This window comes from Diabrotica virgifera, chromosome 1, assembly GCF_917563875.1.
Source record: "Diabrotica virgifera virgifera chromosome 1, PGI_DIABVI_V3a".
NCBI classification, from domain to species: domain Eukaryota; kingdom Metazoa; phylum Arthropoda; class Insecta; order Coleoptera; family Chrysomelidae; genus Diabrotica; species Diabrotica virgifera.
Window position 1 is genome coordinate 153,983,171 of NC_065443.1, and position 17,787 is coordinate 154,000,957.

The 17,787-nt window shown below is 33.5% G+C and overlaps 1 protein-coding gene across 1 annotated transcript in view; it reads left to right on the forward strand.

Annotated features, from left to right (window-relative positions):
• LOC114325659 (nuclear pore complex protein Nup154) overlaps positions 1-17,787 on the forward strand; it is a 110,964-nt gene that overhangs the window by 24,508 nt on the left and 68,669 nt on the right. The window contains exons 4-5 of the mRNA XM_028273775.2: positions 10,387-10,780; positions 14,006-14,357. Of these exons, the coding sequence (XP_028129576.1) occupies positions 10,387-10,780; positions 14,006-14,357 (746 nt within the window). The remainder of the gene's footprint in view (positions 1-10,386; positions 10,781-14,005; positions 14,358-17,787) is intronic.

Below are 17,787 nucleotides of genomic sequence, written 5' to 3' on the forward strand. Positions count from 1 at the left end.
TGTTCCAAATACTTTTAATAATTTTCGATTCCAATGAATTCTGCCGTATGTATGTCAGTTAATCAGTTATCCAGAGAGGTTGAAATTGTACAACGAAGAGTGCATTTCGGAATGCGCCGCATGAGATCTTTGATTTTCATATCGATAGCTTGTAAAACTGTAAAATTTATTGAAGGGATGGATAAATTTCTTCCTAGTAGGGAAAGGCAAGGTCGCTCCTCTGATTTCTGATCGAAAATGGTGTTCAAAATATCTCCAACAAATACATGTACCATTTTTCAAATCGGTAGCGTAGAACTACTTCGAGATCCATTTGAGGGTGTAACTTTCCATTCCCCATGGAGAGTGGCTTGCAAGCCTGTTTTTCAATTTCAAAATGTAATTCGTTACATTTTTGACGAATTTACCAAATTTTACACCCGCGGTGTTACTATAATAGTTTTGGCTAATTTTGTGTCCTTACTCTTAGCATTATTCCTCCCCTGTTTTAAATGAAGAAGGGTAGTATGTCACTGGCCCCCAGGCCAATCTAGACGGGTGGGGCGGTACAAACAAAATAAGGGCGATACAATCCGATACTAACGCAGTACAAACGAACATTCCCATCCCGGACCACCATATCGAAAAAGGGGGGATAGCATGTCACCAGCCCCTCCAGACAGATTTAAAAGGGTGGAGGCAGTACAAACGAATGAAGAGTGATACAATCCAGTACTAACGCAGTACAAACGAAATAGCCTATTTTCGACGTTCAGAAGGCAAAGAGTGCAGAGTAGAGGGTAGCATGTCGCTGGCCCCCCAGGCCAATCTAGACGGGTGGGGGCGGTACAAACAAAATAAGGGCGATACAATCCGATACTAACGCAGTACAAACGAACATACCCATTCTGGACCCCGAGATCGAAAAAGGAGGGGATAGCATGTCACCAGCCCGTCCAGGCAGATTTAAAAGGGTGAGGGCAATACAAACGAATAAAGGGTGATACAATCCACTACTAACGCAGTACAAACGAAATAGCCTATTTTCGACGTCAGATGGCAAATAGTGCAGAGTAGAGTGGTAGCATGTCGCTGGCCCCCCCAGACCAATCTAGACGGGTGGGGGTGGTACAAACAAAATAAAGGCGATATAATCCGATACTAACGCAGTACAAACGAACGTGCCCATCCCGGAACCCCAGATCGAAAAAGGGGGGGATAGCATGTCACCAGCCCCTCCAGACAGATTTAAAAGCGTGGGGGCAGTACAAACAAAATAAGAGCGGTACAATCCGATACTAACGCAGTACAAACGAACATACCCATCCCGGACCACCAGATCGAAAAAGGGGGGATAGCATGTCACCAGCCCCTCCAGGGAGATTTAAAAGGGTGGGGGCAGTACAAACGAATGAAGGATGATACAATCCAGTACTAACGCAGTACAAACGAAATAGCCTATTTTCGACGTTAGATGGCAAAAAGTGCAGAGTAGAGGGGTAGCATGTCACTGGCCCCCCCAGGCCAATCTAGACGGGTTAGGGGGGTACAAACAAAATAAAGGCGATACAATCCGATACTAACGCAGTACAAACGAACATACCCATTCCGGACCCCCAGATCAAAAAAGGGGGGGATGGCATGTCACCAGCCCCTCCAGGCAGATATAAAAGGGTGGGGGGAGTACAAACGAATGAAAGGTGATACAATCCAGTACTAACGCAATACAAACGAATGAGCTTTTTTTCGACCCTCAAATCTAAAAAGGGGGGGATGGCATGTCACCAGCCCCTCCAGGCAGATTTAAAAGGGTGGGGGCAGTACAAACGAATGAAGGGTGATACAATCCAGTACTAACGCAATACAAACGAATGAGCTTTTTTTCGACCCTCAAATCGAAAAAGGGGGGGCTGGTGACATGGACCTGGACTGGACTGCGCTCCGTCTTCTAATTGAAAAGTGGGATTGTTTTGCCTTCGCATTGCAACTGAATTCAAAATAAAATTTTTATTTTATTTTTATATAAGATATTTCTGTAGGTTATAAAAATACAAAGAGAATCGTTCCTTCATAAATCTTCTAGCTAAAATAGAAAGAGGGATATGGTAGGTAAGAAGAGTTTGTTTTTTTTTTTTGCTGTATGTGCAAGTCGGTGTATTCAACTTGAAATAACAGAGAAACGGTTGATTTTAGATGTATAATGATACTTACAACTATTATAGTGCTTGAAAAGACCTTTAAAATGTGCAATACTAAACGTCGATTACATTCACACTAAGGGAGATATTCTGCAAAGAAGTTGATGACTAATTTATTTTAAGAAGAAATGAGAAGTATATTTAACCCCTCATCCATCAGAATTTAAATACATCGTTTATAAGATATATAAAAAAACAAAGAGACACTGGCCTCCATAACTCTTCTAGTTATGAGACATTTCCATCCTTCTACATCGATTTACTTGATATTTTCACAGTAAGTAGGGAATAGCTCATGAAACAAAGTCTACCCTATGCCGATGTGCGCTTTTATGAACCACTTCTCAGAAGTGAAAAATGTTTTGGTTAAAATAGCTACGGAAGAGGCTAGAGAACCTAATTTTAAGCAAAAACGGTTCTATAATTATTTTTTGAAAATTCAATATTTTTTGAGTTATTCGTGGTTGAAATTGGCCATTTTCATTGAAAAATGTCACCTTTTCGGACGGATTTTTGTGAATACCTTAACAACTATGCATCTAACAAAAAAACTATATAAGATATTTCTGTAGGTTATATAAAAACAAAGAGAATCGTTCCTTCATAAATCTTCTAGCTAAAATAGAAAAAGGGATATGGTAGGTAAGAAGAGTTTGTTTTTTTTTGCTGTATGCGCAAGTCGGTGTATTCAACTTGAAATAACAGAGAAACGGTTGATTTTAGATGTATAATGATACTTACAACTATTATAGTGCTTGAAAAGAACTTTAAAATGTGCAATACTAAACGTCGATTACATTCACACTAAGGGAGATATTCTGCAAAGAAGTTGATGACTAATGTATTTTAAGAAGAAATGAGAAGTATATTTAACCCCTCATCCATCAGAATTTAAATACATCGTTTTCCTTCTACAATACTTTTTATTATAGTATTACATATTTATATGTTTAAAAAGTTGGACTGGTTTAAAATGAATGGTTTTTGAAAAAATAAGATCAAATTATAGAGCGCATTTTTAAATTCTCTTAAAAATCTTCCTATTTCTCCATGTAACTCGAAAATGATAAGAGATACGAAAAAAGATACCACACAAAAATGTAGGGTTTTTTTAGATAAAAATTTCCTTTTTATTTTTCATTACTATATCTCTTATCATTTTCAAGTTACATGGGGAAAAAGGAAGATTTTTAAGAAAATTTAAAAATGCTCTCTATGATTTGATCTTTTTTTTTTTTCAAAAACCATTTATTTTAAACCCGTCCAACTTTCTGAACATAGAAATAACACTATAGTAAAAGGTATTGTAGAAGGAAAACAATGCATTTTTACATTTTGGTGGATGAGGGTTAAAATTACTTCTCATTTTTTCTTAAAACACATTAGTTATCAATTTTGTTTCCAGCATATATCGCTTAGTTTTAATGTAAGGGCTAAGGGACCTTTAATATAGCTCATTTTAAAGGTCTTTTCAAGCACTACAAAAGGTATTGTTAGCATTATACACCTAAAATCGACCGTTTTACTGTTATTTGAAATTTAATACACCAGTTTGAGAATGTACCAAAAAACAGAATATCTCGCTTAGTTTGAATGTAATCGACGTTTAGTATTGCTCATTTTAAAAGTCTTTTCAAGCACTATAATATTTTTAAGTATCATTATACATCTAAAATCAACCATTTCTCTGTTATTTCAAGTTGAATACACCGATTTGCGCATACAGCAAAAAAACAAACTCTTCTTACCTACCATATCCCTCTTTCTATTTTAGCTAGAAGATTTATGAAGGAACGAATCTCTTTGTTTTTTTATAACCTACAGAAATATTTTATATAGTTTTTTGTTACATGCATAGTTTTTAAGGTATTCACAAAAATCCGTCCAAAAAGGTGTCATTTTTCAATGAAAATGGCCAATTTACAATCACGAATAACTCAAAAAATATTGAGTTTTCAAAAAATAATTATAGAACAGTTTTTGCTTAAAATTAGGTTCTCTAGCCTCTTCCGTAGCTATTTTAACCAAAACATTTTTCACTCCCGAGAAGGGGTGGGAACCACCCCCAAGATAAAAGCGCACATCAGCATAGGGTAGACTTTGTTTCATGAGCTATTCCCTACTTACTGTGAAAATATCAAGTAAATCGATTTAGAAGGATGGAAATGTCTCATAACTAGAAGAGTTATGGAGGCCAGTGTCTCTTTGTTTTTTTATAACTTACAAAAATGTTGAATATAGTTTTTTTCGATAGATGCATAGTTTTTAAGGTATGCGCAAAAAACCTTTCGAAAAGGTATTATGTTTCAATGAAAATGGCCAATTTTCAACCACGAATAACTCAAAAAGTAATGAGTTTTCAAAAAAAAATTATAGAACATTTTTTGCTTAATTAGGTTCTCTAGTGAATTCCGTGATAATTTTAACCAAAAAATTTTCCACCCCTGAGAAGGGGTGGGAACCACCCCCAAGATAAAAGCACACATCGGCATATGGTAGACTTTGAATTAGGAGATAAGTAGAGGCTAGGCCCAAATTTTCATTAGAATCCATGCAGTAGGATAGAATGCGTAGGCAATATCCTATTCTTGCTCCCATTGACTGGCGTACAAGGATAATTCAAGGTTTTCACATTTTAATGGTGAAAACAAAACAATTGAAAATGTAACATGATTCTATACAATTTTAATTTATGTGATTTTGGTTTGAAGGTCAAGAGCATATTATACTTCTGTGGGCACTTCAAATCTTCCTTACTTTTTGCGGATGGCACGCACTGCAAGTAGGGAGAAATATGCATTACAAATTACGGTTAATTCAGACCAACAGTCACATCACAGTCAGAGACGGTGCAGTCAAAATTGCTTCTGCGTAGTCACAGTCCATCCGGTCACTCTGCCAGTGATCAAGACTGTGACTTGATCTTGACTGGACCTGACTGCCGGGGTATGGTGTGAATATGACACACTCAGTCATCTGTTTTCAGTTGTTGTACTATTGTTTTTGTTAGTAATGGTGGACAAAAAATTAATTGAATGGGTTCGTGAAGAAAGATTACTCTACAATTAATCGCATTCACTGTACTCTGATTCTCAGCGAAAATTAAAAACGTGACAGGAAACTACAGTTTATTTACATGTCACAAGAAATTATGTTAAGTAATATAGAAGGAATTATAATCAGGACCATATGTAGTAATATTTTTTAAGGTTTCTGAAAATACCAAACAGAATTAAATATTTAAGCATTTCAATCAGACAATATGAAAATTGTGGATTTTAATCCTGTAAAAAACAGTTGCCATCCACATATTGTCGTTTTATGGTTCGTTAGAATTATCTCAGAAGAATGCAAGAATGGAGTTCATTCGTTGCGATACTAAGAACTCTAATCATGCATCTTGATCGACATAAATGCTGAAGTAGACTGACGGTGATCTGCCCGCACTAATGGATTGCCACTTGACTTGACAGTGATTTGACTGTGATCTGATCGTATCGTGACTGTTTGGTCTGAATCAACCTTAACAAAGACGCAGTCAAGAGGTTTTAAAACACCGGGTGCATTAAAGAACATACAAAAATATGAAAATTGTCATTAAATCTTGAAAAATTTTATGGTAGTCCAGAAAGCCACTGCGCAACCGCTAGGAAAAATATTCCGATTCGGATTTTTTGCACAATCTTACTCAAAAAGGACCCCTTTTTAACAAATTTGCATGTTGCCAGGTCCAAAAGTGGGTCAAAATTTTTTTAAACGTTTTTTTTTTGTTTTTTTCCTAAAATTATTTTTTTTTTTGCATCGAACAAAGTTTTTTTAGGTTTTTTGGATTATTTCAAACAGAAAAGGTCTTCAGTGACTTTTCTCTAAAGTTGACAGTTTTTTACATATACGCGATGGAAAATTTAAAAATTGCGAAATCGGCCATTTTTAACCATCAGAAACTATGTGAAAAAATGAAAATTTCGATGTTGCCAAGGTAAGAAGATATTCTTTGAACATCGATTGATGAAATCCCGAAGAGTTTTTTGCAATACAATATCGAAAACCCCTTCGTTTTTTTAATTGCCAATCAAGCGGGCGCTTGATTGGCAACCGTTGCATGTATATATGTAACATGCGTAAATATATATGAGGAACAATATTTCGATTCAATTTTTTTTCACCATCTTGCTTGAAAATATCCCCTCTTAACAAATTTGTATGTTGCCAGGATCAAAAAGTCAAAAAATTTTTTAAACGTATGTTTTTTGTTTTTTCCTGAAACCAATTTTTTTGCATTGGACAAATTTTTTTAGGTTTTTTGGATCATTCCAAATAGAAAAGACCTAAGTGACTTTTCTATAAATGTGATAGTTTTCGAGATATAAGCGATTGAAAATTTAAAAATTGCAAAATCGGCCATTTTTAACCCTCAAAAACTATGTAAAACACCGAAAATTTCAATGATACCAAGGTAGAATATCGATTGATAAAGTCCCGAAGAGCTTTTTGCGGTACAATATCGAAAACCCCTTTGTTTTTTAATTGCTAGTCAAGTGGTCGCTACACTATTTTTAACCGTTGCATGTATACAACATTGTATGTAATATGCGTAAATATATGTGCGGAAAAATATTCTGATTAAATTTTTTTTCACCATCTTGAAAAGGAAGAGGTTTACTCAAACTTGTTTATTTAATACAATAATTATTGTAATTTATACCAATAATTAACTTCGAAAAATTTTTAAAGGAATTTTAACTGTAACAATGTCAGTATTGGGACCGTGCAAGTTCGGCAAAGCGACCTCTATTTCTACGCTCTGTACTTTTATTCGCACTTTTAATTATATTGGCCAATTATATTAGTCCTGGTTGCTGGATAATTGTCAAGGCCATAGTCCAAAAAAATAATAAGAAGAAAAAATAAGATGCAGGTTATGTTTAGCAAACGTAAACAATTGTATGTAGTAAATAAAATCAGTTATTAAAATGCAGTACTGCAAGCAAAATACAATTAATTAAATTTACCTTTATATAATAATTGCATATCATATCAATATTGTGGAGCAATATATAATTTTTCTGCGTCAATGACAGAAGGTATGAAATATACGTCAATTTGACAATTTCAATTGACAATATGAATTATTTAAGATAGATGCAATATTTCTCCGCGACTCGCGCACGGTCGTTTCTCGTTTCCCTTTCCAAGTACTTGCACACCGCGAATATTTTTTACGTGTATATCTTGTTTACTAAAAATTTTGACGTTTATCATTTAATTTAGTGACAGTGACATTAGCGCATTTTGTTTATGTTAATTGGAATTTATAACTAATATTGTGTTTGTTTTTCAAGTTATATTGTGTTAAATATGTTATAACATATTATATATAGTTATATATTATTATATAATATATAGTTAAATGTAAATATACATTATAACTATATATATGAAATACGTCCACCGACAACAGCCATTTCCTATTTATTAGATTCACTGACAGTAGGTACAAAAATTTAAGCTTATAATTTTTCGGAAACGAAGAGAACTTTTATTGATTATTTCTATTTATAGTTGTATTTTTACAATAAATAAGAATTTAGTAATAGTAGGCAACCAATTATTCAGCCACGTACTAGGGGTAAATAGCATTTAGGTATTTTTGTAAATTGTTATAATTTAAATCTAGAGTAGTTGATAATTAAATTTTTTACTAATTAAAATAAAAAAAGGTCGTAGAAAAAGTATAGTATTCTACTCGCATGTAATGGCTATTACTCACTCTGATGAATTACGACACTCGCCTACGGCTCGAAGCCTCACTCTGATGAATAGCCATCATTACATGCTCGTTGAATAATATACTATTATAAAGCACATTTGTTCGGAATACACTGTAACCATAATCGAACGAAGGTATTTGGCATAAATTGGTAACATTTATTTGACAGTTGCTGTGATGACACTTCATATTTGTTTATATTCTTTACTATAAGTATTTGATTCATTATATTTACTGTTTTTATTATGTATTTTAACGTAAGATTATAACTTAATTTTTGTTTTCTATTTCTAAAGTTTTTATTTATTTACATTGAATATTAATTTGTTTTGCTGTATAATCCACTTCCGCAAAAATTGTGTGATGTATGATTTAAAATGAATTCAAGAATTTTTTGTAATTGGGCAACAATGTCAACTTAGATTTCTAACGTAGATAACGACGTGCAACGGTAAGTAAATTAGACGGACTGTATCTGTTTTATTATATATACTGTTTTTATTATTTACTTTACTATAAAAACATCCTCCACTATAAAAATATAAATTTCACCTAATTTTATCACGACTTGGAATAATCGAGGTATCTGACAACTTTTTTAGTTGTTATTGTAGACATATACAAAGAAACCTACCGGCTTCATGCCAAGAGTTCGGAGCCGTTTTTTAATTATTAACAATGCCGTGCAAAAACGCTTGCACTGCAAATCTTAAAAGATTATAACTTAATTCTTGTTCTCTGTTTCTTAAGTTTTTACCTACTTACATTGAATATTAATTTGTTTTGTTGTATAATCCACGTTTACAATAATTATGTGATCTAAAATGGATTCAGGATTTTTTATACTTTGGCAACTATGTCAACTTAGATCTCTGGCGTAGATAATGACGTGCAACGGTAAGTAAATTAGACGGACTGTATACACATGCAACCGTTGAAAATAGTGTCGCTCCCGCTTGATTAGCAATTAAAAAACAAAGGAGTTTTCGATATTGTATTGTAAAAAGCTCTTCGGGATTCCATCAATCGATATTCTTAGAATACGTACCTTCGTATCATTAAAATTTTTGGTGTTTCACATAGTTTTTGAGGGTTAAAAATGGCCGATTGTACAATTTTTAAAATTTCAATCGCTTATATCTCGAAAACTATCACATTTACAAAAAAGTCACTTAGGTCTTTTCTATTTGGAATGATCCAAAAAACCTAAAAAAAATTTGTCCAATGCAAAAAAATTGGTTTTAGGAAAAAACAAAAAACAAACGTTTAAAAAATTTTTTGACTTTTTGATCCTGGCAACATACAATTTTGTTAAGAGGGGATATTTTCAAGCAAGATGGTGAAAAAAATTGAATCAAAATATTTTTCCGTATATATATTTACGCATGTTACATATACATGCAACGGTTGCCAATCAAGCGCCCGCTTGATTGGCAATTAAAAAAGAAAGGGGTTTTCGATATTGTATTGCAAATAACTCTTCGGGATTTCATCTGTCGATGTTCAAATAATATCTTCTTACCTTGGCAATATCGAAATTTTCAGTTTTTCACATGGGGTTAAAAATGGCCGGTTTCGCAATTTTTAAATTTTCAATCGCGTATATGTCAAAAACTGCCAACTTTAGAGAAAAGTCACTAAAGACCTTTTCTGTTTGAAATGATCCAAAAAACCTAAAAAAACTTTGTTCTATGCAAAAAAAATAATTTTAGGAAAAAAAACAAAAAAAAACGATTAAAAAAATTTTGACCCACTTTTGGACCTGGCAACATGCAAATTTGTTAAAAGGTTTCCTTTTTGACTAAGATTGTGCAAAAAATCCGAATCGGAATATTTTTCCTAGCGGATGCGCAGTGGCTTTCTGGACTATGGGTATTTTTTTACGGTGCCGCCCAAAATCCCGACAGCCAAAATCCCGACGCCCAAAACACCGACACGCCCGAATCCCGACAGGCTAAAATCCCGACATGCAACAATCCTCGCATAAGTAAAAATTCCGACTTTTGTTTAATACTTTTAATACAAAATGCTTTTGTTTAGTAACAAAAAATAAAAAACAAATGGCCATAAACAAAAAACAAGAAATAAATGTAATTATATGTTAAAAAGAAACTTATCAAACCTGTCGGGATTCTGGCCTGTCGGGATTTTGGCCTGTCGGGATTCTGGCGTGTCGGGATTGTGGCTGTCGGTATTTTGGCTGTCGGGATTTTGGGGTAGACCCATTTTTTTAGTAACGCTGCTGTACTTATTGCGGCTATTATCAGAGAGTGGTCAGAAGAAAGGTCATAGTTTGGTATTATGCCCTTATCAATTTCTGGTATTCCATATAGTCACAATAAACTCAAGTATATCATTTTAGCAGGATCAGTTAACCTGTTTGATCTGTTTTCGTCAAGAAGTTTTATTGAAATTATATTTAAATATCTTTTATTTCAGAACTTTAGATAGTCAAAACTTCAGACCAATAGTCAGTATATCGGCTATTGAAGCCACAGAATCTGCCAACTTGAATCTAGTTGCTGTATCCCAAACAGGAGTTCGATTTTACCTGACAGTAGTTAGTCTCTCCAATCTGCAACCAAATCAGAGACCATATACTCTAGCTTTAGCTCATGTACGTCTACCACCAGGATATTCTGCTAATATAACAGTAAGACCTAGAGCTGTCCATGTGTCCCATTATAACGATAGGAATTTAGTACTGATTTCAACTGTTAATGATAAAGATGTACTTTGGTGCATGAGCTCAGATATGTTTCCCTTTGGTCAGACCTTGATGGAGGCTTATAGTGTTGTAAATTTGGATGGACCAGCATTAGCTATATCAGAGGTAAGTTACCTTATACATAACTCGCTAATGGTAAATAAAACTTTCAATAAGTTCGTCACTTTTTAAAATTATGTATATTTTTTTAATTCATTGCATCATTAAAAATTATATTATATCTTTAAAATATTTAGTACACAGATTAAATAATGCGAAAAAGATGTTCTAATTGATTGATTGAATAAAAAGAAATGAACTTTGGCGTTGATATACAGGGTGTCACAAAAAGGCAGATCATAAAGTAAATCACATATTCTGGGACCGAAAATAGTTGGATTGAACCTAACTTACCTTAGTTAGTACAAATTTCCACATAATAAAAGTTACTGCCCGTTAAAGTTACAAAATGAAACGACTTTTTGCAATATATCGAAAACTCTTACAGATTTTTTATTGAAAATGGACATGTGGCATTCTTATGGCAGGAACATCTTTAAAAACAAATCAGTGAAATTTGTGCACCTCATAAAAATTGTATCGGGGTTTTGTTCCTTTTAATCGATTTTCATTTTGTAACTTCAAAGAGCTGTAACTTTTTTTATGTGTACAGGGTTATTCACTATATTTTGACCCCCTGTAAACTGCTTTATTTACAGAATTAGAAAAAAATATTAAATGCAAAAGTTATTCGATTTTTAAATTATGATTTTTTGACATATATATCATACTAGTGACGTCATCCATCTGGGCGTGATGACGTAATCGACTATTTTTTTAAATGAGAATAGGGGTCGTGTGATAGCTCATGTTAAAGGGTATTCAATTCTCTATTAAGTAATATAAACATTAAGATAATTATTTATACAGGGTGTCAAATTTTTTTTTAATTAAATTAATTGACACAAAAAGAAGAATGTATGTAATTTATTTATTTCAAAATATCTTCTACTGCTGTTAGAAAACAAATAAAAGTTTATTGCACAAATAAACGTTGCTTTTTGCTTAAATTCAATGTTTAAACAGCCAAGAGGCAGATGGGTGGCAGCTTGAACATTGAATTTAAGTGAAAAGTAATGTTTATTTGTTCAATTAACATTTATTTCTGTTTTCTGACAGCAGTACAGTGACAATTTTCCTGTATAAATAATTATGTTAATGTTTATATTACTGAATAGAGAATTGAATAACCTTTCAAATGAGCTAGCACACGACCCCTATTCTCATTTAAAAAAATAGTCGATTACGTCATCACGCTCAGATGGATGACGTCACTAGTGTGACATATATGTCAAAAATCATAATTTAAAAATCGAATAACTTTTGTATTTAACATTTTTTTCTAATTCTGTAAATGAAGCAGTTTACAGGGGGGTCAAAATATAGTGAATAACCCTGTACATTTGTACTAAGGTAAGTTAGGTTCAATCGAACTATTTTTTGTCCCAGAATATGTAAATTAATTTATGACCTGCCTTTTGTATAGTGTTCAATAAATTGATAAATGTTTTGGTTACAAGTTTTTTTTTTCTGGCATAAGTATCACCGACCTTGTCGACCTGGTCCTGCAGGCCGCAGCTCTGTTAGCTCCAGGTGGAACATCAGAAACGTCCAGTTCAGGATATTATTCAATCTTCATCATCTCACGTAACTGAGAGTGCATAATAATGTGATGTGTTTGATAATATTATGTAGATAACATTTTCTTTCATCAATTCCCGTGGTAAGTCTAATAAAAGACTTCGTCTTGCATCCAAATATTTCCCATCGTAATTAGGATTATTTTTCCAAATTTTGAAAGCGTTTATAGCTGAAATATCTAATATTTGACAAAACATTGCCAAGGACCACCTGCGTGTTTGGCGCTGTGTTATGTATTGTTGTGTTATTTTGTCTACTACGTCAACAGCTCCTTTTTTTTTGTTATTAATGAAGTATCATTTCAGGTTTATAGAATTTCGTCAGATTTACTCTCGTGAAGCAATTCTCTATCACTCTCCTCGACACTATTTTCTTGGTTTGCGATTTTTTGGTCAAATTCTGGAAAATCATGAAATTTTGATTCATCTAAATTCATCATTCTCTTTGCCATTATCCCTATATGAGGGATCGACTTCTCTAATTGCATTTATCCATATATCTTGGGTCATAAGAACATCAATCGTCTTTACCGACATGTCCAGCCTAGTCATGAACAAGCCATCGCTTATCAATAAAAAATTCAAAGTGTCACTTGCACAGACCAACTTACTACATTCAACGAGACTTGGGAAGACGCTGAAATATAAACTTTATTACTTTATAAACTAGAAAAGTCCACCAAAACAAATCATTCTTACACGTGTATTAGCGAATTGAATTGAGATAGTTACTGACCAAGACTTCAGAGTGTGATAAATTCTCCTACACAAGAAGCCGCACCGACCGTAGCAAAATTTTGCGGATTGTATTACCAAGCTGATCCACTGTTTCAAACAAAAGAAACGTAAAATTGTAACATAATTCTCTCGAGAACACACTTGGATATTATATATTTTAAAATATTATGGCAAACGTTAACGACGGTATGGGGTGTGTTTGCACCCCACAGTCACTTTTTTTAAAAAGTACGTAAACGCGAAACGTTTTAAATGCTGTAATGGGTGAAATGCGTTTAGAATTGAATTGAATGCGAATAAAAAAATGGACAAAAATCAAAAAAATTTATTAAAAAAGATACGTGAGAAAAAGTAGGCCAAAGTTTAACGCCTTACGAGGGTTAAACAAAATTTTACACTAAAGTGTAGAGTATCTTCGTCCATTGAATATTATTTTTTAATTTTCCTGCTCAAAGAGCGTTTTCATATTCCAAGTAAGTAGTATATTTAAAATGATGTTCCCTACCGGTAATTATTTGCACACTTGTTATTTAATAATGGCATCCTTTGGTTATTGGGTATTCCCCTTCTGAGAACTATGAGCTGTTTTATTTCTACTTCCCCTTTTTAATGTTTTCTGTTAGGGCTTTATTCTTTAACTGACAGGTTACATTTTTGAGGCACCGGAAACTCGTTTTTCAGCTCGTCTCTATTTGTCCATGAATTGTCTAAGAGTTATGCGACTCATATCTTCGTGGACATAGAGATCGAATTTGTTGGGAGATATGTTTTAGGTGATTAAGCTGTCATTAAGGAGCGTATTAAGGAGCTGTCATTAAGTATTTAGTTCTAAGAGGCCATACTAACCTTAACCCCCCAACTTAGGAGTCAGAACGCAAATGTGATATCAGTGGTTTTTGTTTTTTTATTTTAGGTACGGCATCCGACTCCTTTACCGTTACCACCAAACCAAGAAGCGCCACCTCTGGTTGTCAGACAACACGCGGAACCGCCTAAGAAATATGTGGTTCTAACATCTCACAGTGTTCAGATTTTTATTAAACTCAGGCCAGTTGATATTCTCAATCAGATTCTTAGAGATAGCCAAGGCTTAGATACTGAAGCACTTAAGACATTTTTTACGATTCAAAAAGAGGATCAGGCTTGCGCAACTTGTTTGATTCTGGCTTCTTTAGAAAGTGATGAGAACGTTGAGGTTGCAGAATATGCCACAAGGGCTTTCTTTTTGTATGGTGGAGAACCTAAACTGGTGCCAGCTAATATATGTAAGTAAAATTTTAACTGTAATTTCAATTATTTAATTTTTCATTTCAAATATTTAAATTCACCTACAAACTGGGGATAATGATTTCCATTCTAATTTTCCTTATGCTAAAATTACGTTCAAATACACTTACATACCATAGTATTGCATGCCTTTTGTGTTAAGTTTATATGTGTCATGTGTCCAAAATGTTTTGTCTTTTGAAATTGTGGGGCATCTTAGCACTCACTTAAAATAACTACATTGTCTTCATGGTATATGATTCCCAAGGCTCGATTTTCCGGTTTTGTAGCCGAAATCAATTTCGTTCACGATTTCTATTATTTTGTTTATGGCTATATTGCAAAAATAAGGGCTGAATCCTGAAGCTGCCTCCGTTTGCAATGACTGCCAATAATTTTATACTTTCAGTATGATTTATGTTTATTTGTTTCCCGAGCTTAAATTGTGTATTCGAATCAACTGTGTCGATTGGTTCCCACGATATAGATGAAAAATATAAGAGATGAAATAGGCCAAGTAAAATAAACTATTCGCCAATGTCAACCTTGTTATATTCGGCAAATTCTTAGTCATTCATTAGCCTGTTAACAGTTATCGTGATACATGACTTTATGAATTGAAAACGGTCTGCTACCATTTTGCTCTATCTTCTGTCATTCTCACACATTCTGACAGCGAAATACCATTGGTTGCGATAATGTATCTTGTGGGGATCTGCCTCTATATATTTTCCTTCGACCTTTCCCTATATGGTAAGTTTTTCAACTTCTTCTTATTAAAGTTCCACCTTCTATCGAAGGTTGGGTATAACAGTTTTTTACAGAATATACGAAAACGGATAAAGACAAGCTTCTTGCGAGTCTGATTTTAATATCGTTTTACATTACTGATCTCCTTCTTTTTTCAGTGCTCACTCCGAAGTTATTAAGACGATGGTCTCCAAAAGACACCGTACGCTGCGTACAGCGTCACGCCGTGGGCGTAGGTCGCGTCTGAACGATTAATACAATAAATAATAGTTCCGGTCTGTTATTGTGTGCCGAACGCAACATGAAACTGCTGTACGTGACTTCACAGGCGGTGGTCACTAGTAGACGCCGTACGTCGTGTACACCGTCACGCAGTAGGTCGCGTCTGTATGCTTTATGCAATAAATAATGATAAATAATGGATGTGGTCTCTATTGGACGTAGAACGCAGCATATATCTGCTATGAGTGACTTTAAATGTTGGACGCAGTGTCTTTAGATATTTTCGAGCATTGCAGCGTACGTCTGGTATGCGTTTTAACATGGCGATTTTTTTTATTTTCTAATGGCTTTGGCTTAGCCAATTAGCCACACTATTTGTTTTTTTTTTGTATTTTGTTTACAATAACAATTTTTAATTTAATTATCTAAGCCTACTTATAATCTAAATTTACAGGGTGTTATAATATATTAATGGATACATTTTTCAATTTTGTGTGATATGTTTACAATTTTTAATTTTATTATCTAAGCCTATTTAAAATTTAAATTTACAGGACGTTAGTCGTAAAGACATTTAACGTCTCCTTATTTTTTGGAAAAATAATTTCATTTAAATTGACAGGTAAAGGACAATTTAGATCAATTAACTTTTCATACATTATTTTAATATTTTGTCTGTACTATCCAGGCTCCTTTTCGTCTTCACACCTGTACCTACCGGAATATTGTTCAGCATCTCCTCTGGTGCTAATTTTATGGATAGCAGCATCGAATCTTATCCGGAAATCGTTTGATGAATGGGTTTGTTTGGGAACATTTAGTGATGTGCTTTTAGTAACTATTGGTTTTTTACATTTCAGACATTTGGTTAATGCACTATGTTATTATTTTTTTTGTCAGATTTAGTTTACCTTTTATATGACATATTTGTATATTAATATTTGGTTCCCAAACTAGTGTATCTATGGTAAGTTACTTGTGTGCACAAGGTAATCAGGCCTAGAAAATTAGGGTTTTATATTTTATTATTGGTTTGATATTTATTTTGTAATATTACTTGCTTGTTTCCCAAATATTTTATTGTTTATTCGCTTTATTCCATTTGTTCGGTTAATTTAGGTCATCGTTCGGTATTTATCTTAGTTTCATTTCTATAACTTTTATTCATTAATTTTGCTTAATTCATTATTGTATTTTCTCTTTGTCAGGCTTCTGCCTATTTATTTATATTATTTTCATCTTTGTCGGTTTCAATTTAGTGGTACGTAGCAAGCTTACTATAACCATTTGGTAGAAGTCTCATGTGAGTTGTACCCTATAATATATAAGTAAGAGGTCTATCTTTTTGTACATACATATAACAGGACTGTTGTTATATTGTATATCATATTTAACGATAACTTTTGTCATGTTAGAGTCACATTACATGCATTGTTTAACTCAAAGATTGTCAAAAATCTAGGTAGTTATTTTTAATAAATATTTACTTATTTTGTATATCATTAATTCTTATTTCCTTTATATTTTCATTTACTTATATATTTAATATTTGACAGCAGTGTAAGATACCTGGGAGAGTGATCGAAGATCATTTTCTTGGCGCCCATGATTTGTTAGTTTTATTTAATTGGTTCTTCTTTAGCACTTATTCATCTTTATACATTTTCAGTACATTATTTTTATCTTACAATTTACCTCTTCTAGTCATCATCATTATCTACTTTGAGCTACTGTTCTTCGACAGGCATGCAAACGAGCCGTATCCATTCTTGAGTGTTAAGTTGTTCTCTTGCATCTCTTGCTAGCCAACTCTATTCAGTTTACTGCTATACTGCTATCCCTTTTAATTCCCCTTTCCTCCCTTTCCTTAACTTAATCATCATTATTTTAATCCCCCTCTAACGAGTACTACTGAAAAAGTAGTATTTTCATTACTTCGGCTTTCTCAACGTTGAAGCCATTCATTTATGTCCCAGTAGCTTACAGTTATTTAACTTCATTTTTCCTTACTTCTGTTGGAGTTTATCACTCTCTTTACTTACACTCCAACAGAAGTTCTTCTCTTATTTGTTTCACTGGCTGTGAAATGAGGAGCTGAGGCGCTGTACCAATATGAGGTGCTGTAGATCTCCAATTTTACCACAGGCGTAATATGGGTTAACACTGAAAACTATGCTGTGTTTGTGTGCTGGGGTTAGTGCGTGATTTGATCTCATTCTGTTTATTGTTTTTATAAATAACCTATTTGACTCATGTTTAAACCATCTCTGATTGGGAATTAGTGGTTGGCAATTTCTAAAATTTATTCCCGTTGTACTTTGGTTATATAAACGTTGCCAATATTGTTTGCAATTGTTTTTACTGATATTATCTATATCGGTTACTGGTAGAAGTATAATTATGTTTCATTTGGTTAAAGCTGCAGATTTAGCTAATTTATCGACTTCTTCATTTCCG